This window comes from Macrobrachium nipponense, chromosome 17, assembly GCF_015104395.2.
Source record: "Macrobrachium nipponense isolate FS-2020 chromosome 17, ASM1510439v2, whole genome shotgun sequence".
NCBI lineage: Eukaryota > Metazoa > Arthropoda > Malacostraca > Decapoda > Palaemonidae > Macrobrachium > Macrobrachium nipponense.
In genome coordinates, this window is record NC_087210.1 from 73706138 (window position 1) to 73732863 (window position 26726).

General features: G+C 35.9%; 2 protein-coding genes across 3 annotated transcripts in view; one reads left to right on the forward strand and one right to left on the reverse strand.

The window, feature by feature from the left end:
- The window catches only part of LOC135196329 (uncharacterized), a 40852-nt gene extending 14809 nt beyond the window's left edge, over positions 1-26043 (reverse strand). The window contains exons 1-6 of one of the 2 annotated variants that reach the window (XM_064223079.1): positions 25833-26043; positions 19680-19836; positions 19245-19400; positions 17802-17993; positions 16518-16634; positions 15532-15824 (exon numbers count right to left, since the gene is read on the reverse strand). In XM_064223079.1, the coding sequence (XP_064079149.1) occupies positions 15636-15824; positions 16518-16634; positions 17802-17993; positions 19245-19400; positions 19680-19836; positions 25833-25990 (969 nt within the window). In that variant the 5' untranslated portion in view covers positions 25991-26043 and the 3' untranslated portion in view covers positions 15532-15635. Of the gene's footprint in view, positions 1-15531; positions 15825-16517; positions 16635-17801; positions 17994-19244; positions 19401-19679; positions 19837-25832 lie in introns of those variants that run through there. The other variant, XM_064223078.1, reaches the window with a different exon arrangement.
- On the forward strand, positions 342-15027 carry LOC135196063 (uncharacterized). Its single transcript, XM_064222524.1, has 7 exons — positions 342-531; positions 9379-9600; positions 10352-10508; positions 11619-11774; positions 12846-13031; positions 13403-13519; positions 14803-15027. Exons 2-7 carry the CDS (start codon positions 9467-9469, stop codon positions 14971-14973), a joined length of 921 nt encoding a protein of 306 aa, XP_064078594.1. The 5' UTR covers positions 342-531; positions 9379-9466; the 3' UTR covers positions 14974-15027.
- Positions 26044-26726: the final 683 nt, after the last annotated feature.

Genomic DNA, 26726 nt, shown 5'->3' on the forward strand with positions numbered 1-26726 from the left:
TATATATTATAATTATATATATATATGTATATATAGTTGAATGTTTATCAAATAAATACATTATGTACATAACCACTAATATAACTTTCATGTAGATATTTCCGCTACATATTCATATAGATTGTGGCTAAATGTATTAGGCACTGTAAACGGTGAAAAACTGCACTGGTTCACATCCAACAGTAAATTACAGAGACCGCGTGACGTCGCCGACGTCTTTTAGAGGATGAGGAAAACCTTATCAAAATATTAACGCACGTATGAGGAAAATGTGCTGGCCTGTGAATATTCAGACGTGGCATGAAGGAACCAACGAACGAATATTTCGCCCAACGCCAGTCTTCTCCGGCTCGTTCGCAAAGTGTGACGTCGTTAAAAGTAACCCATTTACTTAGGTCAACGGACTTCTTCTGTTATTATGAGTGATGTCGCGTTTATAAATAACATCGTGGTTTTAGTTGTGGCGTTGGGCACCGTCTCGACTGATCTTTGGTCATATCGATGCAGGCGATGTGAAAATTGTCTTTAAGGGTACGTACTGACCCGCTCTGATTATTAGATCTGTTATATACAATGTTGGTGTGTTTATCTTTACACACAAATTATCTATCTATCTATCTATATATATATATATATATATATATATATATATATATATATATATATATATATATATATATGTGTGTGTGTGTGTGTGTGTGTGTGTGTGTGTGTGTGCGTGTGTGTGTGTGTATACATACGTATATTTATGTACTTTTAATATATATACATATATATAAAATCACACACAATTATATATTATATATGTACTATATATATATATATATATATATATATATATATATATATATATGTATATATATAGTATATAAATATTATATATAATATAAAATATTAGCTGTTTTAACATAATTCCATCCAATAAAGGTTGCCCATAAAATCACGAAACAGTAGATTTCTTAGCGTTATATTTCGGAACGTACTTCTGTTTTTCCCTCAAACCACAGGTTCACCTACCCGTTTAGGGAAACATTAGTGTTTTTATGGGCAACCTTTATTGCATCTATATAGAATCCAGTTCTTCTAGCATTTTAATAATCTACATATACATTTACCTATTTATTTATTAATTTGTAAATTTATTAATCTCTTCCTTCTGTATTTCCCTTTACCGTCTGTTTCTTCTTTCTAGTGAACACCATTTTCTTTAGAAGCTTGAATGTCAAGTCAGTAGTCCCTGTGGGCTTGTCCCATATAAATAGGGGTTATATTTTCAATAATAATAATTATAATAATAATATATGCGAATGTGTGTGTGCAGAAACTGATTGCAGCTTGGCAGTCTGTTAGTTTCCATGTTTTGTCAAGTTTTCCTCAAATTCTCCGTTCCATAGCAAGAAGCTGAGAAATCAATTGTCTAATCATTAAGGTTTTTATTTATTTATTTTATAACTCCGGACGCGGCAAGACAGCTTATTTGTTTAGTGGTAGAATGAATAAAACAAACCAGGAAAAGTAAATTTCTACTGTAACTTTGCCCCCTTTTCTACTGCTGGTAAGTCGTGCTTCCCTGAAACCTTCACAGTGATAAAATCCACTTCAACTGATTTGACTGATTTTTCTAATTTTCGATAATGAAAGAAGTATTTAGCAAAGCTCAAATTAACTAACAATATATAATATAGATATATATATATATATATATATATATATATATGTATGTGTGTGTGTGTGCGTGTTTCATTATATAAAAGACAATGGAAAGAGTCAGCAACTAAAATTAAAACGGGGTAAATAATAATAATAATAATAATAATAATAATAATAATAATAATAATATCCTTTATTTCAGCTCAGGGCCATATACATGGAATATACAAAATACAGACAGTAACATACACAATCTAGATACATGAGACAACATGATAAAAAGAATAATCGGTACTTATCTACAAAATAGCTGAGGTAGCATAAAAGATAGTGGTAATAACAGTAATAATATTGGTGAGAAAAAAAATATGCATTGAAAGTAAACAGTTAGTGCACATATCATATAACTTAAATTTCAACTAGAGGGCTAAATACAAATATTGAACGTACACAAAAAAAAAAAAAAAAAAAACTTTAACTTGATAGTAATCACAGTAATAATGAAAAATTAAAATATCAGCAATAAATGTAATAATGACAAATCTGCAGATGACATCTTGCCAATACAGAGATTAAGTCCTTTAGGGGACAAAGGCCTCATTTTCCCATCTTCCTCACAATTTAGATCTTCTTGCTTCACTCCTTAGGATGCTTTGTATGAGCTAGTTGCTGCTGTTTCTCACTCGGGTTACGAGACTGGACATTGTTCGCCTAACAATGATTTTTAAATTGTCCAGAGAAGGTTTTCTATGAGCATCTGTGTGGCGGAGTGGTAGCGGGGAGTGTTAGTGAGGTGTCTCAGAATGTCATTGTGCACAACAGTGATACGTCTCATGTTCTCTCGGGTATAGTTCGTCCAGAGGGAACACCCATATAGATACTGTAGCAGTACGAGCGGAAGAGCAGCAGTTTCACGTCTCGGTGACAGAAGGCAAACCTCCTTGCAATCATGTTGCCAGTTGCACATAGTTTACGACGCCTCTGTTTAATGTCTGCCGTATCTTTTAGGTCGTCGGTGATAATGTGACCCAAATACGGAAATTCGTGCACAAATTCCAGCCGATGGTTTCCGAGGAAAATTTGTGGTTCTGCAATATGCTTAAGCGATTTCGGGAGCAGCGACATGCACTGGGTCTTGGTTTCGTTGTAGATTATATCAAATTCCTCTGCATATTGGCGGCAAGTGTCGATGAGTCGTTGGAGACCTTGCACTGATGGAGAAATCAGAACCATATCGTCGGCGTAACAGAGATTGTTTATAGTTGTTTCATTGACGGTGTATCCGTCAATGAAACAAGTATACAAGAGTAAGTAGTTCCAGCAGAGGGATGATGGAATGAGGAGTGTTTGGGGTGTGGGGGGTTGAGGGGTGGGTGAGTATTTATTGAGAAAGATAGGCTAATTGCAAGCGGTCTGCCCGGGAGGCCTTGCATCAACATTAATCAACAAGTGGCCGATTAGGCTGACTTATATTCTTAGGGATTTCAGTCACCAGATCACTCTACACTAGCTAGTGAATTTTTTTTTCTGATAACTGCTACTTCTACGATATGCCTCTGTCAGACGTAAACATTTCGCATTCTTTAAATACAAAAGCCCTTCGAGCAAATGATCCGATCTCAACGTCTTTTTTGAATGACTGTAATTATGTCGAGGCACATTTTCTAATCTGTACATCTCTTTAAATAGTAAGCTTCGTTTTACTTGTATATTTGTAGAAAATAATTTGCCTGAGATTAAGAAGCAATGCATTTCAGACCTAAAAACATAAATGTTGGTTCAAAGTTAATTATTTCAGAAAGAGGGAAGCTTGCTTTTATTACCTTTTTATTGGGAGGGGGGTTGGCGGGGAGAGGGGGCGATTATATATAAAGCAGCGTACTACAGATTGTTTATACATTCGTGCAGTGTGTTTAAAAATTCACATGGCATGTTATAAAATATTTCCATGGCAGGAAACACGGTCAGTGCGAAGGAAGCTGTTGTTTATCAATAAAAAAAAATACAATTTACATTGACTTAACTACTGCATAATTGGTTGATTATATAATAATGTTAGACAGTAAACATCTACGCTTAACAGTTAGATAACGTTTACTGTATAGTAAATATCTCAGGACAGTACTTATTATTCTACAATACAAACATTCAAAATAATAAGAAAATAAATTATGCAGTTATCGTAGACGAGTATCATTCTAAAAAGACTTATAATCAGAGAAGGATCAAGGTGGCTCGTAAGATGACAGAGATTACTCTGAATCTTCTGCAAAATTAAAGCGTTAAAGACAGGATTACGTATATGTCGTGGCCCCAATTTTTGGGGCCCTAGGACAGCTACCCACACCGCCCACCCTTAATTTTGACACGGTAAATAAAAATCAAAAGAATTAGATGCTGGAATATGTGACCATGTCTTTTAATTTCTATAGTAGTAGTAGTAGTTATGGGTCGAGGCAATGCCTTTGCAACGGCGCCTCTTAGTCTTGGGTATTTTTTGTTTTTGTTTGTTTATTTGTTTAGCTCTTTCCTTTTTTTCTCTCTTTTTTTTCCACATCAAGTATATGGTTTCTTTTCTTATTTCGTTGTTACCTGAAAATAGAAATTTTCCCACTACGTCACTTTCCTTCTCTTCATAGGGTTGTTGTAGCCCTATTGCTTTAACCCGTTCCCTCTATATATGTATACAATATAAAAGGAAATGAAATATGTCTTCTACTGCATCATTGCAAAAAGGACAACAGGTGTTCTCCTTCTGGTGCCTTTTTGCTATATTTAAATTAAGAGAGTTGGTTCTGGCTTTGAAGAGAAGGACTGAACCCATAGAGTTGTCATAAATTTCTTCGTCTTTTATTTCTCTTTTCCACGTTTTATATATGTTCACAGTCACTTTATTTTCCAACTCTTCTTTCCACCTCTCTGTGTCCCATATTCTGGCTTTGGTTCCTTTATTTCTGTTCTGGACATTCCTTCTAATTTTCTTAAATTTATTTTAACTTCATGCATGTACTTTTCCACAGTTTTCCACCATTTCTTTCCTTTTCTTGCATATCTGTAATTAATTTCTTCAGTATCTCTTTCCGTCCATTTAAAGTATTATTTACATAGCTTATCTTCCCATTCATAATTCTACTTTTCATTGAAGAAGCTCCTATCTCCCCCCTTAATGTGGCTACTACTGTACTTCTACATGCCCCTAATATTTTCCTATATACCCCATTCTCTATTCTTTGTAACTTTTCTATTTCTGCGTCTGTTAGATTAACCACATTGGTTCCGTATAAGATTGATGGTAGAGCTATGTTTTTCCTTTTAGAATGTTTTCCCTATTAGAACTTTGTTGCAGCTTTTTTCTATTACGGAGTAGGTTAGGTTGGCTAACTTCTGTGCTTTATTCAACATTTCTTTTTTCTGTAGCTTAAACAGATTTCTAGAGTCATTTATCTTATTCCTAAATATGTAATGTTCTCCCTCACCTTTATGTTCTCTATCTTCTGGTTTATCTTTCATGTTGAAAATAATGATGCTGCTTTTCTCTTTATTTATTTCTAGCCACATTTGTTCCCTATATCTATTAAAATCTTTATGTTTATTCTTGCGTCTTCTATATACTTGCTAGAACTAATCCATCGTCGGCGAAGAAAGTGTCCCTATCTTTACTAGTTCATTTTCAAATCCTGTCCCTTCCCCTCCAATTTTCTTAATTATTAAATATGTCATTAGTTTGAAAAGTGAAGTAGAGCCTGTGCAACCTTGCCTAATCCCACTTGTAATTCCCATTTCCTGTTCTACTCCCTCCCCTAGGTCTATTATTGTGCTATCCCCTTCATATATGTTAACTACTGCCTCTATGATTTTTGGATGTATTTTGAACTGTTTCATAACTTCAATCATGACTTCTCGTTTACCGAGTCAAATGCTTTACTGTAATCGATAGCTATTACTATTAATGGTTTTCTATTCCTGTAGCTCTCTTCTACACCATATTGTAGTGTAAGAATGTTATCTTCTATCCTACTCCCTCCTGTAAATCCTGCTTGGCATTCGTGATCTTGTTCATTCAGTCTGAGGTGTGCTTCTATTTCGTCTTTTATCAGCATCATGAATACTTTGTATGATATATTTAATAAAGCTATAGGCCTTAAATCCTTAGCCCTTGGTTTCCTTTTCTTTTCTATCATTTTTGTTCTAGATTTCTTCCAAGATTCAGGCTTTTCTTTGATTTCTAGTTCTTTGTTGTAACACCTAACTAGTACTTCTATACATGTTTTGCTCTTCATTAAAGCTTTGTAAAGCTCTGGTTTGATTCCATCTGGGCCTGCAGCTTTTTTAGCTTTGAGCTTACTTAGACAAGCTATGACTTTTTCCTTGGTTATCACAGGCTCTTGCATTGGGATTATCTTCCTTTTGCATTCCATCACTAGGTCCATGTGTTCTCTTAGTACTTCTGGGAATCTATAGTCTCCAATTCTTATGATGTCATCTTCTGCTGCCAATTCATTTTCATATTCCATCCTTTTCTCTTCGTTCCAGATTTCCTTTATATTATTTTCGTGTTTGCTGTAAATGGTTCTCCAATAATTCACTAATTCTTCCTTTGTTTCAGCCTCATTTAGCTTGCTTCCCTGTTCATTATATAAGTGTATAGTTTCTTTTTTGGCTTTTTGCTTATTTCTTAACTTACCAATATTTTCCCAGAGCTCTTTGTTTTTGTTTCTTTTTATTTCTTCTGTTATTTTCTTTTCATATATTGTTATCTTTTCTCTTATTAATATCTGCACTTCTTTTTTCTTTTGCATATATTTCTTCTCTAGACTTTCTTTACGACATTATCTCTCTCATTCCTTTTCTTCCTATTCAGCTCCTTCCTTTCCTTGATACCTTTTCTTATTTCTTCACTGAACCAGGGTTGCTCTTCTACTTTCTCCTCTACTAGCAACTTTCTCCTGTATGTTCTCATTAGCTTGTCTTCTGCTACTTCTTTTATTGATAGGTCCATATCTGTGATTCTGTCAATGTCTTTATCTATTAGGATCTCTTCTAATTTTTTTATAAAGTCATTTAGGTTGTCTTCATCTGTTTTGAAGTATTTTACTTCCCCCCATTTACCCTTGTTGAGATTCTTGTTCTGTCCTTTGAATGTTAAGTGAATGGTAATTAGGTTATGGTCTGAGATATCAAATTCCTTTTTGTCTTCATCAATTACCATCTCCTCAAAATTTTTGTATAACTTCTCATTGACTAAAGCAAAATCTATTACGCTTTTCATCTGCATTCTCTCCATGTGTATACTCCAGTGCATCTGTCTTCTGCGTTAAGTAGTATTAGCCTATGTTCATTCATCCATTCTAATATTATTTCCCCGTTTCTGTCTGTATTCTGGTGGCCTAAGAAACCTATATGGCCATTGAAATCTCCTAAAATCAGTAATGATTCTTGGTCGTTTATGTTTTTCATTATGTTTTCGCATTCTAGTTTTATTGCTTTATCTCTATTTTTATCCTCCTCTGTATTTCCTACTGATAGGTATAACAATAAAATATGGATATTATTATTGTATATTTTGCATTTAGCATATAGTAGGTCTTTGCTAATAGTCTCCACCTTGTTTAACTCTGTGCTATCACTGTCTCTATATAGCATCATTAACCCTCCCCCTTTTTTGTCTTTCATCTCCCTCATATTTTCTATTTTATTTATACCTTTACTTAATGCTAACTTGTCTAGTTTCTGGTGAGTTTCAGTTAAACAAAATATCATATTTTCATTGTCTAAAAAACTTTCTATTTCTACTATCTTTTGTCTAGTTAAACACTGTATATTTATCATATATATTTTGAACTGTATTTCAACTTTTTTTGATTTTGGCTCCTTGGTTAATGTATTATTTTCATCTCCGTTTATTACATTTCTCCTATTGCCCCATCCAGACTCTGAAAATTTTCATTTCTGATTAGTTTACCCTTTCTGATGTACCATCCCTGTTCCCCCCTTTCTTTCTTGTCTTTGAGTTCCTGTCTCAATATCTTATCCTGTTCTCTTTCTCTGAAGGTTAGGTCTGGTGCTATGAATATTCTGTTGTATCCTACCTCTTGTTTCCCCTTGAGAATCTTGGCTTTCCCTATTACTGCCCATTTCTCCCTTTCACTTTTCATCTTAACTAAAATAGGTCTTGGCCTAGGTTCTCTGTCTCTATCCTGGTTCCCTGTAGTACTATTATTGGGTGCCTGCATCCTATCATTTCTTCCTAATCTACTTACTTCTACTATTTCAATGTCCCTTAGCCCTAGTTCCTCTTTGAACAGCTTGCTACAGGTTTCTGTGTCATTTCTAAGCCTAGTTTCATTATTTCCCTCTAAGCATTCCTTGATGTTGTAAATAACAAGATTATTTTTACGTTTTTCTTTCTCCCATAATTCCTTCACCTCTTCTCTAATCACTGGGTTAAAATCCTCACTTCTTACTCTCTGTTCAGTGTCTAAGCCTCTTTTCACTTCCTTTAGCTCCTCACTGAGTTTCATTATAACCTCTTCTAGGGCACTCATCTTGAGCACGAAAGTATCCCTCAGTGTCTTCATCTTCCTGTTCTCAGTTTTCATATTCTTATAAGCTCCATTGCATCTTCCACAAAACCAGTTGAGGCTTTTATTTTTCTGTACTAATTTATATTCTTCCAGGGACAGTACTTATTATTCTATCAATACAAACATTTCAAAATAATAAGAAAATAAATATGCAGTTATCGTAGACGAGTTTATCATTCTAAAAGACTTATAATCAGAGAAGGATCAAGGTGGCTCGTAAGATGACAGAGATTACTTCCTTGGGATTCTCATCCTTATGCCTATTAGTGATCCTTTCTTTAACCATTTTTGGAAATTACCTACTACCCTGTAACCACTTTCGAAACACTTAAACACTCTTAAAACACTATCCTATCTCAAGCCATGTGCTTGCTACTTCGCCATGTGTGTGTACTATCATGAATTCTTGGGGGATTCGTGACAGGCATGAACAATACATTGGAAGTCATTTGTATTAATTAATTATTGTTATTTACAAGAAATTTAACGAAATTGCGATATCTGTAAAATAACCAATGACAATGAAACAGAACATTGAATGAAAATAAAGGAATTTAGTTTACCCAATCTTACGAAGAAAAAGTACGTATTTTCCGTTCGTAGAAAACGGGTTATTCTCCTATGGTAATCTAAAGTAAGCTATCATCCTAGCTTATGATTGCGTTTAACAAAGAGGAATATCTCAAATCTGATATTTTGTGAAGCACTGTTCTGCTTTTTCCGGATTTTTTTCTTAAGTTAACTCTATTTCACACAATCTTGTTGTGGAATAAGTTGTAAACTTATTTTTGGCAATTTTTTTTTCGGGTTACTATCATTGAGTTACTAAACTTTATGGCGTCGATTTTACTATCTGTACATGTACTATGTACAATGTTACATATGTGCGATACTGAGATTTTTTACATAACGTATGTATAAACTATGTTGATTATTACTCTTCGTACACAATTCTGAACACAAATTAGTTGGTTTGGTTTTTCTTTGCAGATTTCAAATTCGATTCTTCTTTCCTCTGAATTCCTTAGCATATATCCTATTTCCTTCATAATTTAAACTGATAGCCAAAAGTAGACTTTATGCCTCAAAGAGCAGAAGACTATCTTAAGCTGTGATATTTTGCTGAATTTTGTTTTCATTCCAGTAAAAAGAATGGGGAACAGGAAAATCTCTGCCACCTATTTAGAGGCAAAAGAACCTTGATCAGACCTTTCGGAAAAGCAGGCAAAGTGATGACTGTCACGAAATCCTTCAGAAAAAGAAGCTTTTTGCTGCTATGGCTGGCAGTGCTATGCTGGTCTATCTTCAAGAACAACGAGATTGTGTCTTGGTATAGTGACCTGAGCTCAGCAGACCCTACGTTCAGGTAATATGATTGTAATTTTGCTCAGTAATGACCGTGACAGCCACTATACTCTGTTTCTTTTCCATCTGTCCACCCGCTTTTGGTGTATGTGTATGGTAACACTGCGTCCCGGGCTTTAGATAGTTACGCTATGTGTAAGTTTTTGGGAAATAAAATGATATCTGGGCGTACATTTGCAACTGAAAAGTGTTTTATTAATTTTTATTGTTGAATGTAAGCTGAATGTAACTATCTAAAGCCCGGGACACAGTGTTACCATACGGAAACACCACAGGCGGGTGGACAGATGAAAAAAAACCTAGTATAGTAAGATGAAAAATGTCACAAAACGTTACGAACATCATCTCCGATTGAACACCAATGAAAGGGAAATTAAACAGATGGCCTACGTCGTGCACTTTTGACTAACGAAATTAATACACATTTCCTATCCTGTCCAAAATGACTCGCAGATCACATATCTTTATTCAATTTACGTCAAGTAGAAAGTTACAAAATTACTCTCAAATTTAACAGTATGCATAAGGCGAAACAGATGCACAGATTTTAATGTCCTATATATGATAAGTATTACTTTTTTTTGTCCACTTGTTCATGTAAGGGATCACGCAAACGTACTTTGAATGTAATATTCTTCACAACTGGAGGCAGATCTACCAATGCATTGCACCTCTCAGTTAACAAAAGTCCTATCTCAAAAATAATATCTTTACAAAGACAGACCTATACTGACGAGCATCTTCTGACGCAGATCGTCAAACACAGACACTCCGGATGCTGCATTCAAGGGTAAACTTCGAAATGAAGTGGAATACTTTGAACGCCTTCTGAAGCTGAGCGGATCCTGCAGAAAGCAGCTGAGTCTAGGTGGCTACTCCTGCAAGAAATGGATGGACGGGGACAAAAGGGTGAAAACGGTTTTTGTTGTTCTGTTATGATCACCTGCATTTTTTCTTGGCATTTCATTCTTAGCTTTAAGTTGGATCGAATATAGAATTTAGGCCTAAGGCCAAGCACTGGGACCCATGAGGTCATTCAGCGCTGAAATGGAAATTGTCAGGAAAAGGTTTGAAAGGTGTAACACGAGGAAAACCTCGCAATTGCACAATGAATCAAGTGTTACGAGAGGGTGGAAAGTAAGATAGAAGGTGAATGGGAAAGGAGGTACAGTAAAAGGAACGAAAGAGGTTGCAGATAGGGGCCGAAGGCACGCTGCAAAGAACCTTAAGTAATGCCTATAGTACACCACATGAGGTCCACTGACGGCACTATCCCCCTATGGGCAGTGCAGTAGTGAGGTCTTTTTTCCGTTCCACCATTAGAACATCTTACTCCATCTCCTTTATTTTCTGGATCCCTTTATCTTTATTTTCAACCATCCAACGTCTTGTCACTATTTCAAGAGTCTTATGGCTGAAAACGGCCCAGTGCTTGGCTTGGCAGTCTAAATTTCATTATTAAATCAATTCATGTTTTTTTTTTTTCTTCAAAGTCGATAACGTTCATGGAGATTTTGGAACTACAGAAAATGTAAACATGCTCGATGATCCGAGTTCATTTATTTGTCGGGTTCAAGTGCAGTATCTTCGTATTTATATATTTATTAATTTATCACTGGTCACTCGGCTGCCGACTTTTGACACGGCACTTTAAGACAATGTCCACTGTTTTCAACGTCATCTGATTCCTGACCAAAATCTTATCTAGAGGAATTAAAATATGTCATGTCCATACTAATTTGATAAATGTAAAGCTTTAATAAAAGAATGGGGATTCTTGTAGATTCAGAATTTGCAATATCTATTAAGTGAGATTTCATGTTCTTCATTACACTATACATGCACTAGATGTCGTCAAGTCAGACTTCAACAACATTAAATATTCGTGCATTTCATTACTCCTAATCAATAACATAAACGGTTTTCCAAATTGCCTCTGGGACTAAGTTGAGAGAGAGAGAAAAAAAAACAACCATACGGAAGATCAATGAAAACATCTCAAATGTCTTGTTTTGACAGGTGTGCTTAGACAATCACGTGATGCCCCCTCGGAACAACTGTCTGGTTTACTCGTTCGGAGTCGGCGACGACATCTCCTTCGAGGGGTCACTGTCCCAGTTCCTCAACTGCGAGATCCATATGTATGACCCATTGGAGGATGCCTCTTGGCTCCAGGTGAGTAACGGTTCTGCTGTAGGTAGGGACTTTCATTCCTCGGTGCTCCTCAGTCACGTGGACGTCGTGTTACTGTCATGCCTCTCTCCGTATATACCTCGGTCGACCATTCCCTTTCTAAAATCCTTTTTTTTTCTTGGTTGGCAGCCTAAGCGACGATTTTGCCAAGACAAGGAGGCCCTCTTCGATCTCTCCTTCATTCTTCATCTGTCATCGTCATTCCGTTTTTCATTTTTCTTCTCCTCTACTCTGCAGCTACTGTTGTTGACATAAACAAGTAAGAAATGAGCGGAAGTTTCTTCGGTGCAATCGAGATTTCTGTACAACGTACAATACTGTATAAAACCATCAACAATGACCAGCAGCTCTCCAATTGTTCACCAGATAGGTAGAGTGAGGGTGCGCCCCATGGCTCCGGAAAGCGCTGCCAGATGCACGACCCATGGCTAACTTTAATCTTGAATAAAATACAAACTACTAAGGCTAGAGGGTTGCAATTTGGTCTGATTGGAGGATGGATGATCAAAATACCAATTTGCAGCCCCCTAGCCTCAGTTTTTTTTTTTAGATCTGAGGGCGTACGAACAAACAAAGCCGGCACAACAGTTGCTCTTTAAAATGGGATTTTTAGTGTTCCATGTTCATTTGCAAGGACTTCTGATTACATATCTGTAGCTCGGATGTATATTTCTTGTCATTAATTAAATTACAATTATACTCGAGGCTCTTGGTAAATTTCCAGTACTTTAAAATGCCGTGCATGTCATATATTAATCTCTGTCATTCGTAAATACAGTGCGTATGTCTATATTACCGATCAGTTAATTTCTAACTCACCTGAGATGTAAGCGGGCTGTAGTTCGTATGTATGTATGTAACTAAATGCCAGAATTTAGCAAACATTATGTTAAAAGTTCCTTCATGTTGTATACATTCACTTTCTTAAATGGAGCCACGCTATGGGTTTAATATTTGACAAATATCATTTACGCCACAGATCAATTTCAACCATGATCAGAATATCATAATGCAAAAATTTTCTTAAAGCAACTCATTTTTCTCATCATGCAGGAAAGCCTCACAAAAAATATGCATTTCCATCCTATTGGAATTTCGTCGGTCTTCAGAGAAATCCCGCCGAGAGGAAACATTTCAAAACAGTTTGCATGGCCATTCGACAAAATGCTCGAGGACAATGGCCACCTGGGCAAGACCATTCACTACCTCAAGATGGACGTCGAATCGTCCGAATGGGAGGTGAGTTTAATTTTTCAAAGACAGACACTGACAGGGTGAAAATGCCTAATATCTCAAAACTTTCAGAAATCCGACGAAAACTAGATCAAAGTTAAAATGGAAATATAAACATACTCAACCACGAAAAAAATGTGATGAGAAAGGTTACAGGAACCAGGAAAATCGCGAGTTGGGAGCAAATGACAAATCTTGGAATAGAAAGAACAAAAAAAAAAAAAAAAAAACGCCAATGGGTGTTACCAAGTCCTTTTGAAATAATGCAAGCAGGGCTTATCTAAACAAGGTTTACTTATGAAATTCCCTTTAAATAGGGCAATTATAATAACATTATTCTACAATTACTGAGTAAAGAGCCTCTTTATTTTTCTCAGGTCTTGGAACATATGCTGAACAACAACTTATTAGATAACGTGCTGCAGCTGGCTATGGAAATTCACACCAAGCACATAGAACAGCTTCCCTATTCTCACTGGCTGCCTACCCTCCAGGTAAGAATAAAATATAGAATAAAATATAAAGGCCAAGCGCTGGGACCTCTCAGGTCATTCAGCACATAAAGGGAAACTGACAGTTAGTAAGAATGTTTGGAAGGTGTAACAGGAGGAAAACCTCGCAGTTGCACTTAGAAACAATTTTTAGAGAGGGTGGAAAGTCAGATGCAAGAAAGAGAATATTAACGGGCGTACAGTAAACATAAATGAGAGAGACTGCAGCTAGGGGCCGAAGGGACGCTGCAAAGACCTTTTAGTAATGCCTATAGACCTCCATTTAAGTGTCTCAAGTCCAGATGATCTATCTATTAATATCACTCACCGAACACCTCTAAGTTAAAGTATCAATAAAACTGATCAGTGATGCCTATTGCACTTTACTGAAAGAAAATGTGACTGTAGAGGCAATGTTCATCCTAATATAAGACGCCTGATTGTGCTAGATGTTACATATATAAAGGGGAAATTTTTTGTCATTTTACATGGCTGCTTTACTATATGACAATTATGTCTTTGATTAATCCTAGCTCCGAAAATAAGGCAACTTTTATAAAAATCTAAGGCAAAAGTTAAAAGTCACGAGAGGTTCTCCATTTACATGGAGAACCAGCGTAATATCATGGTTAGTATGAAGAACGCTGTGCACATGGAAATGATTTTAGTTTTGAAGCTCTGATGAGACAAAAAATTGTTTATCGACTAACCCTTAAACACATCCCAATGCTTTATACATGTTCTACGGTAGGTCAGGTCATAAGACTATAAAGTGTAGGTACCTGAACAGTACTCGAGGAGTTACCCGGACAGACTGTACACTTTGCATACCATTGAGTTTTACCTAACAGCATTACTCGTTGGTACGGAAGGTGTACAGCAAAGTAAAGCCTTAGGTACTAAGTACTTAGGTTCTTAGATAATTTATGACATCAGTTACCACCTTGGCAGAGTTATCAATCCTGATGGGAGGTAAGAATTCATAACAGGCGGATTTCCTTCGGGAATTTCATTGGTTGTTACCTAACAGTATTATTCGCGGGTATGGAAGGTGTACAGCCTGTCAAAGTAAATCCTCAAGCACTGAGTAAGTACATAAGTTCTTAAATCATTTATGACATCAATTACGAAGTTGGCAGTTTCCAGTCCTGATACGAGGTACAAATTCGTGACAAGCGGATTTCCGTCGCGAATTTTATTGTTGGCTGTCAAGGGCAAAACACCTTCCTTTTAAAACTTATCCCGCCCTTCAGTATTCCCCCGTTAATCGCCAATATCCTTTCCAGAAACAGAACGACATCTTGGAGAAACTTGAGGACATTGGGTTCCGGAAGGTCAGCTACATCATCAACGTGAATGCCCTTGGGGCCATCCAGTTGCCCTACGAGGAGAGACTCCGGCCTGGGTGCGGGGAAATTTTCTATATAAGAGATCCCAGGACAATAAAAAGCTGGTAAAAGAGATGTTTCCAAATTTAGCTTTATTATTGTTTACAGATAAATAGTCTGATACATGTGTTTATATATATATAGTGTATCTCTATATATGTTGTATTAAGAATACATATTGATGTACCTATTTATGCGTTTATTATTTGCATCTGCGCATGTCCTAATGTGAACACATATATATTTAGCAATACGCCATTTCCCTTAACAGGAGAGAAAATGATTGGGGTGGGGGGAGAAGGGAGAGGGATGGCGGTCCCAGAAAAAAATAACCCATCAGTTACTCTTACATTCTTACTTAGGCTGCTGAATCGCGGATGAATCCCCTGTGCAGAAAAAATAACGCAACATTGGCTACTTCATAACTTTACAGAATGCTCATCAGCAGCTCTCTCTCTCTCTCTCTCTCTCTCGTCTCTCTCTTCTCTCTATCTCTCTCTCTCTCTATCTATAATATATATTATATATATATATATTATATATATATATCATATATCATATATATATATATATATATATATATATATATATATATATATATATATATATATATATATATACTGTTTCTTACTAACGCTTACAATTGCACACTTAAAATTGATGAGAAACTGTAGCATATCATCCTAAACATTAGCTTTCCACAAAATCTGAAGCTCAGGGTCACCTGGTATTTACGTAACTTCCCAGGCGGAACTTGACGTTTTTGCCCGAGGATCCCGAACGTAGAAAATTTCCCCGCAAGCTGGTCTTTCTCTGTCCTCAGAAGGAAGGGTTAGGGTGCCAGCAGGGTTCGTATTTTCTCTGTAACTTATCCTCCTGAATCCTATCTCCTCCAGTCGAGCTAAGATGTCGTGCATTTTCTGAAAATTGAAGGGAAGTTAGAACTTATGTTCTCTCGACGAATTCCATAATTTCTCGTGGTATACCTCTGCTGTGAATTGCCTAATGTTTCTAAAGGCAAATGCCATGAAGTCAAACTGGGACAACGGAGTGGTTGCTAGGCCTTTCGATACACGGTCCTTTGCTAGTAAAGGTTCGTGTGTCGAAAGGTCTAAGGTAGATTCACATCACCCGTGCACCTAATGTCTAGGCCAGTCCCTTACGACGCTCCTGACTGGCTGTTGATAAGCCAATCACAGGGCTGGGAACTCTCAGTCTCTCTCTAAAGTTAACATAGGCAGGATGTATGCTCCACCTCTTCTGGGGGATACGTCTTTCAGGAGAGGTGGAATATACATCCTGCCTATGTGAACTCTCGAGAGAGACAGAGTTTCCAGCCCTGTGATTGGCTTATCAACAGCCAATCAGGAGAGTCGGAAGGGACTGACATAGACGTCAAATGCACGGTTAATGGGAATCTACTATAGCAACCACTCCGTTGTTTTAGTATTCCTTCGTGGCATTTGTCTTTATTTATACATTCATCACGTTCCATGCCTTCGTGATTCAGTTATGCATAATGTTTCTCTAACAAGTTTACGAAAATGTGATTTTTTTTTAAAATATAAGAAATGATACTGGAATTTCCCGTCAGCAAGAATGCGTAACCTTACCTGGAATTCTGCCAGCCAAAGCGAAGTAGGTTTCGTCTTGACATAATCAGAGTGGATTTCAACAGCAAGCTGCAAGACGTTGTTCAAGAGGCCTTTATCCATCATGTACTCCAAAACCTGAAGTAAAGTATCGAAACTATATTCTCAGTACCTATCCCCCTAACAACACCCCCACCCCCAACGAGAAAACGTGGTGTTTCGAAATGCTGAAAGACGATGTGATGTAAAAACACAAAAGTAAACTTTTTTTATTAGCTTCGCTAAAGCAAATGGGCCCTGAGACGATATAAGAATTGTGGAAAAACGTGGGTACTTTTTCTATAGAGACAGGAGGAATTTATATCTGGCTAAAATTAGTAATGATTCTCATTTTTTTATCTTTTTTCCTGATTTTTGTGAACACTTCAATTTTATTAGTGTTAATTCATTTCAATTGCACTGTTGAGAACCAAGTTTTCTATTTAAAAAAATATTTAGAAAATGGTATGAATTTAAAACAATAACTTTAGTTTGATGTTAAAATGCGCCCTTATATGTTACTCGTTCGCAAGGAAACTAATTCAAATGGGCACGTTTTAATTTTGTTCCTTTCCTTTTCACTTCAAAAACAGCAGTGTTCATGTTAAATAAAAATAAACGCCATATTTCAATGCAACTAACATTCATCTCATATTTTACAAAATAGAAATCTTGTTTTCCTACTGAAGAGAGAAAATTACACTAGGATATGACCATATCTGATCGCGTTGAGAGAGAGAGAGAGAGAGAGAGAGAGAAGAGAGAGAGAGAGAGAGAGAGAGTGAGACTATATTAACAGATACGCAAATTTCGGTGAAACGGAGAAGTAATCAGTCATTATAGTATTGCCAGGCCAGCTGACGGCTTCCCTCTATTTGCAAGGTTACCAGCAGTCGCTTGCTTTTAAAATTAAAAATATAGTTCACTTGCTCCCCATTCTTAATTCTTCTCCATTCATTTAATTAAAAAAAATTAATTCTTTAAAATTATTTTTTTATCTATCTATTTATTTATTTATTTATTTATTTATTTATTTTTTTTTTTTTGCTCTTGAAATCACGGATGGATAATTCCAAATTACCCTTTCGAGTGTTGTAAAGCAAGCATAGATACCTATATATTCACATTTATGCATAACATATTTATTACCTATACATACACACATATATATATTATACACATGTATGTATTATGTATATCATCACAACAAAGCAATCAGCATCATCCGAATATGTTCATTATAATACCAGTCTGAGCGAGTTGTACCTCCCATTCGGATCCTTCGATATCCATTTTGAGGTAGTGAATCGTTCGCCCCAGATGGCCATTCATTCTCAAAATATCATCGAATGTCGAGTAGACTTCGGTCAGGTTCTTCTGCAGTAGTCCTACCAACACCTTATTGGCGACGTCCACTCCTCGATAATCAAAGTGAATGTTGTCTGGGAGATCTTCCATCTGTTTAGAGAGAGAGAGAGAGAGAGAGAGAGAGAGAGAGAGAGAGAGAGGAGAGAATTAGGATTCTGCAAAATCTATTACTTTAATGACAGTTTCTTGAATGATTTAAAAGTAACACCAAATAGCGAAAAACCACATTTTACTGCATTAGGTAATATATTTTTTTATTCAGTAGTTCTTGTTCGTTCGTATGGTGGTTTTACGTTACATGGAACCAGTGGTTATTCAGCAACGGGACCAACGGCCTTACGTGACTTCCGAACCACGTCGAGAGTGAACTTCTATCACCAGAAATATACATCTCTCACCCCTCAATGGAATGCTCGAGAATCGAACTCGCGGCCACTGAAACCTATTCATATGAAAGAAGCTTCCAAAGAATATGTTGGTTTCAACCTCCCACCAAAGACCCAACATTGCGGCAGTATCTGATCATGATAGAGCGCCAGTGAATTTTCATGGCCCTGGGGGAGGCGCGAACTTATGACATCTGGGTGGCATACAAGACATTAACCACTATACCAGTGACCAGTATAATAGGTATAGAGAAATCTAACAGAAATAATCCTAGGAAATCCCATAATATTTAATGCATAACACTGAACAACTTAAGTATAAAGGTAAACTTGCCAATAAAGAATTTTTTAGTTGAAACTCTTGCGTCTTCAGTTCTATTGTAATTAGCAATTTAAAAATGGAGTCAATACTATGTAAAAGTAAAATTTTACCTCAAAAATGGTTTGTTTGCATTCTTATTTTAACTAAAACTTGACGCAGTGCATTACTACCCCAACACTATCCTCGTTGAATTGTAATACATTTTCATCTATACATTAATTAACTTTTCCTTTTTTTAATTGGTGAGATTTCTTCTTTTTGTATTTCCTGTTGCCTTCTGCTACTTCTTTCAAATGAACACTATAATATTCTTGGAAAGCTTGAATTTCAAGGGAGTCTCCCTTGTGGGCTTCTTCTCTATGAGTAGTGTTCGTCTTCTAATTATTATTATTAATTAAAATTAATTAATTAATTATTAATTATTATTATTATTTATATAATAATAATATAATAATAATATAAAATAATAAAAAACAATAAAATAATAAAATAATAATAATAATAATAATCATAATAATAATAATAATAATAATAATAATAATAAGAATAATAATAAAATAATAAATAATAATAATAATAATAATAAATCTTCAATCATTTTAGAAAAAAATTTCAGTGTATGTCAAAACTTACCAATAGCCAGGCGGCCAGTCTGGTCGGGTCAAACATATACGTTTCACATGTGAAGACTTGGTTCAGGGTAACCTCGAAAGAAACGTCACTGCTAATTCCGAAAGAGTAGACGAGGCACCCATTAACCGGAGGCTGAATGTAAGGGTCCATGCATAACTGGAAGAGAAGGATGGTATGTTACCACACATTATATATATATATATATATATATATATATATATATATATATATATATATATGGTATGTGTGTATGCCATCGTATATACTAATGATAATATTCATTATCATTCCAATAGCAAACATCCGACACTGTCCACTGCCGTGATTACTCCCATCAGGAAAGAATATAAGATGTTAGTCGACCGCTGTCTGCGTCACCGCAACGCAGCTAACTGCGTTGGCAAAACGCATAGTAACGGTTCAGTAGCTTCTTACGTGTTTATCTCCATCGACGGCTTTACGGCAAGACGCTCCTCCTAAGCTCAGAAGCTTTCTACAGCGAAATCCGCTCGGCTTTTTCAGAAGATGGAAGTATTCTGCCTCGTCCTGGAGACGCCTTCTCTCGAACACTCGACCGCTGGGGTGTTTCTGTCTGTGGAAAACATGAAAAAAAATTTTTCAGGTGTACTGCTAGTATAAAAACTTTCATCCCTAATTCACAGATGAAGCGTTTTTAATCGTCAAATCGACGTGAGATAATCAGATTTGTTTTAAGATTAAGCCATATTTATTTATAAATACATTCTTGGAATATCACCCAAGTTTCCTTGAATCTGATTTCATTAAATTCGTGCGTCATTCTTTTTTAACGTGAGGGTTTGAAAACTATATGCTCAAGTAGCTACTTTACATTTTGTTGTGAACTTTCCACCTCATGGCCTCAAAGCAAGATTTTACCATAATGCTATCGTCACCAGTGTTTAGGAAACGTTAAAGACACTATCGAAATGGCAAATCAGCATATCCGCTTAATTATGCATATCATTTTGCGTAGCCTCATCTGGAATACCACATTCCCGCGATAATTTGACAGTGTAATTCTGTAATTACGATCGCTTCGAACCCGCTTTCTTGGGCTATGTTCAGCTGCGAAAATTTGAAAATTCAACCAGCCTCTGGTACTTATTTATTTATTTAATTTTTAGTAAGTCGTACCCAATCAGCTTGTTTTGCCATGCAATTTGTAGTCTATCTATATGCGTATACATCTATTCAATTGCCCATGATTGACTAGTTTATTGTCTGAAATCAAGGTTACCATGTAAACTTGTCGGTTAAAATGTTTTTTTTTTCTTCTTCTTCCTCGTAAACTGAAACTCCTAAATGTCTTATGCTAGCTTCATACTTAGCATCACTATTCGTTGTAATCTTTGCGTCACCCCCCGGAAGCGAACGTTCGTGAGCTTCAAATACACTTTTCATCTCAGGCTCATGAAGGCACTTTTTAGGGGAGTGCTTCACAAACTTCCAACAGACACTTTTTTCACATACTTAGGACGTCAATGATAATGTAACTCGAATTACAGTAAATTATGCGTTTTCTCATTGATTTTAGACCTGTCACATGCAGAAATACAGTGATGCACAAAAATCGTAATATTATAGTATATAAAAACATACTACAAACCTCTTTTTCACCTTTCGAGGAAAATTAAAGGTTTTTCCATTCCTTAAAAAGACTTCCTTTATTGATTGTTGTTTTAAACATTCGTCCTCATTTGGTGAGCAAACGACAGCATATAAAGTAATGAAATATGTCTACATAAGCCCAAAATTATACAGCAATTATGTGTGATCGAGAAATTTGAATTGTGTGGGAAATGATTGGTCACCAAATGCCGCCACCAGTCACCAGATGTCTCTGCAGCAGCGTAAACAAATTGGCGTGCCGCACGAACTGAATCTATTTGATAAAGTGGCTGAATTAAATTTACATGCAAGTGCTTGCCAGCTGATATAGATATCACGACGACGACTTGGGAAAGCCAGGGCCCATAGGTAAGTGACAGCAGATTATGCCATTATGTTTCACTATCATTTTATAATACTACCTATATCCCTATAACAATATGAGAGAAAAGTAGCTACTAGGTACATACTGTTACTACTAGTTAGTCTACGTAGGGAATACTAGTAATTCTGCATTTTCTTTGGGGAATTGAAATGCCTACGACTCTAGGAAGAGTTGCTTTTGTTCTAAGGGTTTTAATGTGAGCAAACCTTTAGGCTGCACTAAAATTGGCTAGAATGTAGGCTGTACAAGGTGACAAGGTCTCGGCCAAAAATTAGGTAAGTAAACCTATACCTACTACTAGGCTAGTACTAGGTAGCTAGGGTATCTACCTAATGTATGGCTAAGCAATTAAGTTTAGGGATGTGAGGGAGAAACCCCCACCTCCAAAGGGGGCATGGGGGCAAGCCCCCCCCATCTAGGTACTAGGTAATGCTTGATTGATGCAGAGGTTAGGTTAGGCTATTTTACTGACCAAGGTTTTTTTCCTTTTTATTTTTTTTTTTATTTATTTATTTTTTTTTTTTTTGCATAGATAACCCAAATAAAAGGTTGGTAACTTGGTGATTCTTACTAGGCTATTAACCCACGAACGGCGGCGCGTCGCTAAAATCGACGCTAAATGTGCTACTAAAATGCGATCGTTGATTTCAGCGATGCTTTAATTTCAAATCACGCGGGCAAGAACAGGTGGTGTTGGAGGCGGGGTTTTATGATGTCATAAGGGTAAGTAAACCAATCAGAACACAGATAAGAATCAGTATTGCCACAATGCCTCAATTTTTTAAATGAGATGATAATACGCTTGCGCAACTTTTGGTCAGTTTCCGCGGTTTTTTTCTTTGCATGACGGCGGCCGTGAAATTTACTTTTTTATGTGATTTATTGATATAATTACATAATAATGGCGAATGAAAGAAGTGATAGTGATTGGTCACTTAGTGACAATGATTTTGACATAAGTCAGGGTTCTGAAAGTGATAGCGTAAGTGAGGAATATGATGTTGAAAGTGATAGTGATACTGATATCGGTGATTATGATCATGCATCCGTCTGGACACGAGCCTACCCGCCGGAAGACATTAGTTCCGGCTCGAAATTAGTTTTTACAGAAAGGATGAGTAGAGGATGAAAACATGTACATAGTGTATATGTGTAAATAAGGTTAGTAAAAGTTCTATATACTTTCATTAGGGCACTTAGTAATAGAATAAAAGTTGATAGTGCTGTAACAACTAATTGCAAGAGGACGATTCTCTTTTGAAACTCGGTGTGAGATGGTTTCATTAAATGTCTAATACCTGTTGAGCTACTAGTTATATATGCCTGAATTTTTTTCTCCAACTTCTAAGATAAATTTAGCTCTTGTTCATTTATGAAATGATGAAAAAGCATGACCTGTATAAGTGTTTGGTCGACAGAAAGTTGAAAATGAAAAAGGATAAAAAAAAATTTCCTTTACATTTCACAATATATATATGTTCTCTTTGCAAAAAAAAATATATTTTTTTATTGCCGTATAATCGCCATTTTCTGGCGATTCCAACCAATGGTATATAAAACATTACTATTCTTATGAAAATAATCTGATAAGGAAATTTCCGAAGAGAAAAAAAAAATTAGTGAAATAGGCGTCGCATTTTAGCAGCATACGCGCCGCCGCTCGTGGGTTAAGGCTGTGCAAGCTTATTAAAAAAGTAGACTCCTAAAGTTAAGATAGAGTGCCAGAAATGGGAAGCTCAGGTACCGGAGGACAATTTTCAATTTCCAATATCTCCTAATTTCGAGGACATTTGAGTTGCTGGAGGGTCTGCCCCACCTGAATTTATTAAAACAATATCTAAAATAACATAAAAAAGCTGTCTTTTTTTTTTTTTAAATGACATATAATTCTGAAATTGTGAATTTCCAGAGGACATCTAAAAATCTTTAATTTTCAGCACTGAATTAAGGAGAATACCTAAGGGGTAAGGGTAAAGAATGTGGGATCCTCTTCAATTTCTTTATCTAGAACTATAGTCTAACTTACTATTTGGCTTATTTAACCTAACCTTCGTAAATTTACAATAAATCAGCTTTTTAATGATAACATGGGCTATGTTGCTTAGATTAAGTAATATTAGGTTAGGTTGTATTTATTTACATTAATGGTCAGTGGATCCCGCATTCTTAACGCTTACCAATAGTGTATAGAATGCGTAGATACTAGGCTAGTCATTAAGTGGGGAAATATCAAATAGCAAAAATAATTTTGTTTAAAGTTTCCTCCAGTCCAAGTAATGCTTAATTGCTTAATTAACACAGGTTAGGTTAAGCGTTGTAGGTTAGCCTAGTATACAAATTTTTTTTTTTTTTTCCACTAACCTATAATGCTTAACCTAACCTCTGCGTCTGTAAAGCATTATTTGGAAACTAAATTTTGTGTACTAGCCTAACCTATATTGCTTAACCTAACCTCCACTTTAAACATCATTATTTTCACTATTAGACATTTCATCCCTTACTGACTCATATCTATGCATTCTATACACTATTCTCCTTAATTCTAGGCATCTACTTTTTATAAGCTCATGTGGCTCTAATAGTAACAATTACCCAAAGTTCCTTTTGGGGGGGGGGATTATTTTTATGGAAAAAAGAAAATAAAAAAAGGCGTGGAGTATTCCCTAGAATTACCCTTTCATTACTGGAGGACCTCTAGCATAAAAGAAAAGTAATGGGTGATGTTAGTGCAATTAATATTTGAGGAACAGATATTCATGGTAAATATTGAGAAAAGGAATGGTTCTTGTACCAAATAATTTTTTTCAAACATTGTAGGTTTCAGTGCTGTGATAATATTACCTTTACATTTTTATAAAATATGATAAAGCACTGTATTTGTAAAACCAATGCAAAAAATAAATAAATGATTCAGACCTGTAATTGTACGGTAGCAGCAAATCGGCGTTCGGCTTACAAGCTTGCCTGGGATATTGCCTTATTGCACAGTTCAGGATAAAAATGAATGAGGTATAGCTTTATATTTTTCTCAGGGCCTGCAAGTTCATTATCATACAGTATAATGGACTGAGTAGTGAGTTACCAGAACAGTTAATTTATTATATCTTGTGAAATTTTATAGCCCTACCCAATATTGTGCTGGTATATTCATGTATATTATTTTTTTTAATCATTTGTTACTAATAAAGTGCAGTTAACTTGAATTAAAGATTTGCAAAATCAGTTCTAAAACACTGTATGTAGGCTACAGTAACACATACAATGCCTAATGTGAGAGAGAGGGAAAACTACATACATATTCATTCTTTTTCAGGATGCGACTTGAATTGTTTATGGAGGTTGAGGCATGGCTGAATTGTGTCATGGCATCTGGTTGAATAGGTGGAGCTGTATCACAGTCAGCTTTTGGCAGCTATTATCGCTTCAGTGAAAATTAAAAGGAAGAAATCAATGACTCCACAGAGGAGGGGAGATGGAAGTGTGTGCGTCCAAATTATTTTATTTAATTATTTTTTGTATATGTATCTACATATTGGCATATTTTATAAGGTTTATTTCATGTATATTTTCTGTGTTTGTACATGCATATATCTGTTACCAAAAGAAAAATAGAAATAAAACCAAAACAAATGGTTCATGTGCTTGGTGGGATGTGACATATTTGAATCTCTCATCTTTTGTTTGTATCATTCCAAGTGGTTGCAATCTTCAGTATGGCACAGACTTAAGTGTATGTGTGTTTTATAAAAATAGCTGTCCATTAGCACAAGTCTCATGTGTGTATGTATGTATGTACATACATACTTTATATATACTTTTTTTTACTGTAATTTGTTTATGGAATGAGGTTGTTGTTACTGAGGTAAGACTCAATCGAGTGCATGTGTAGGTTATTTATATACAAAACAGAGGCCACATTATTTGACTATTTACTTGTACAGTATTAGTCCTCACTGGAACATGTCGGTGCAAAATAAATTATAAGCAAGATTAAAACTTTTATTCTGAGTTATTTACTGTAAGGTATAAGAACTTTCATTTTATGGTCTTGAAAATTATTAATGAAAGCTATTGCAAGGTTCATGTAAACCTTGTAAACACATTTTCAGGGCCTCAATAAGAATTGTTTATTATCCTTACAACGTTTGTATAAAGCAGTTAAAAAGTAATTATGAGGCATTTAAAAAGCCTATTTAAGGTTCTGTACAGGATTGTATAAAGTATGTTAAAAGCAGGTAATAGGTAATTATGAGGCATTTATAAAGCCTATTTAAGGTTCTGTAAGGGCTTTTTGAAGGTTTATACCATGGTTTTTTGAAGCTCTTTCAAGGCTTTTATTAAGGTTTATTTCAAGCATATTTAAGGCTTGCACAAACCTAAAAGTGTACACGAAAACGGGTACTTCTTAGGTGTATCACAAGCACTTTTTAAGTTTGGGGCCTAAAGTTCGCAAGCTTGTAAAGTACGTTCGTCTGATGTCCATGAACATTCATTTTCTGGGGGGGGATCACTATACCTTTAACCTCACAATTGACCCCACAACATTATAGCTGAAAGACGCGACGAAAACATACTTTCCATGGCTGCCTGTGCTTGTGTCGACGTATTCTTGTAGGTTCGCTTCCTTTACAGCATCCAGTGAAAGTAAATGCTTATTTAACACACACAGACACGCGCCACTTAGCAATACAACGCAGAGCACGACGCCTCTCGACATTCTAGTCCAGTGCATTTTTTATGAAAGGATCTTTTAAGTTTTGTAGCATTCTACAAAGATGATTCCACCTCAGGGACGCGAATTTCTGGTGCGATTTTCCTGGATCCTTTACGGGCTTGGGCATTGCTTTGAATTTTCCTCATTGAGACAAGAGTCCAAGTGCCAGAGGGTATAATATATGACTCGTGGCTATATAATTGTCAATTTAACGCTGGCGTATGCAGTTTAGTTAAACTTTTAATTACTTAAGAAGGTTTTAAATAATACTCCACAGATATACGTACATCGAAAAGTCTGCGATTAAAACGAGCAAGGTTTTCGCCAACACATGAGCAATCATGCTTTTAGAGTTATTCATTTCCGTTTTCTTTGTTGGACTCAGCGTGCGCTATACCAATTTATATTGCAAAATCTCCGTTTCTGTGCCTTTCCTTGTTAGGTTGTCAATGTCCGCTTTTTAGTTTTTCTCTGTAACCTAGTTCTTAAAACACTAATTTTCTTAGTTTACACGTTTAGGTTTATGTAAACTAGATAAAGAAGGAAGTAACTCATAAAAGTGGAAAAGAAAAATCGAACAGTTGTCTTCGGTAGAAAATCTGCAAGATCGAACAAACGACTATCTATGTAGATTCTAGACGGTTACAAAATCTCTCTCGTTTAATGTAAGGATTTAAATCAAAACAAAGACGACGACCTCTTAGCTGTAAAGTCAAATAAAAGTCGTTAATTCCTTTGAGAACGCAGGGATGTT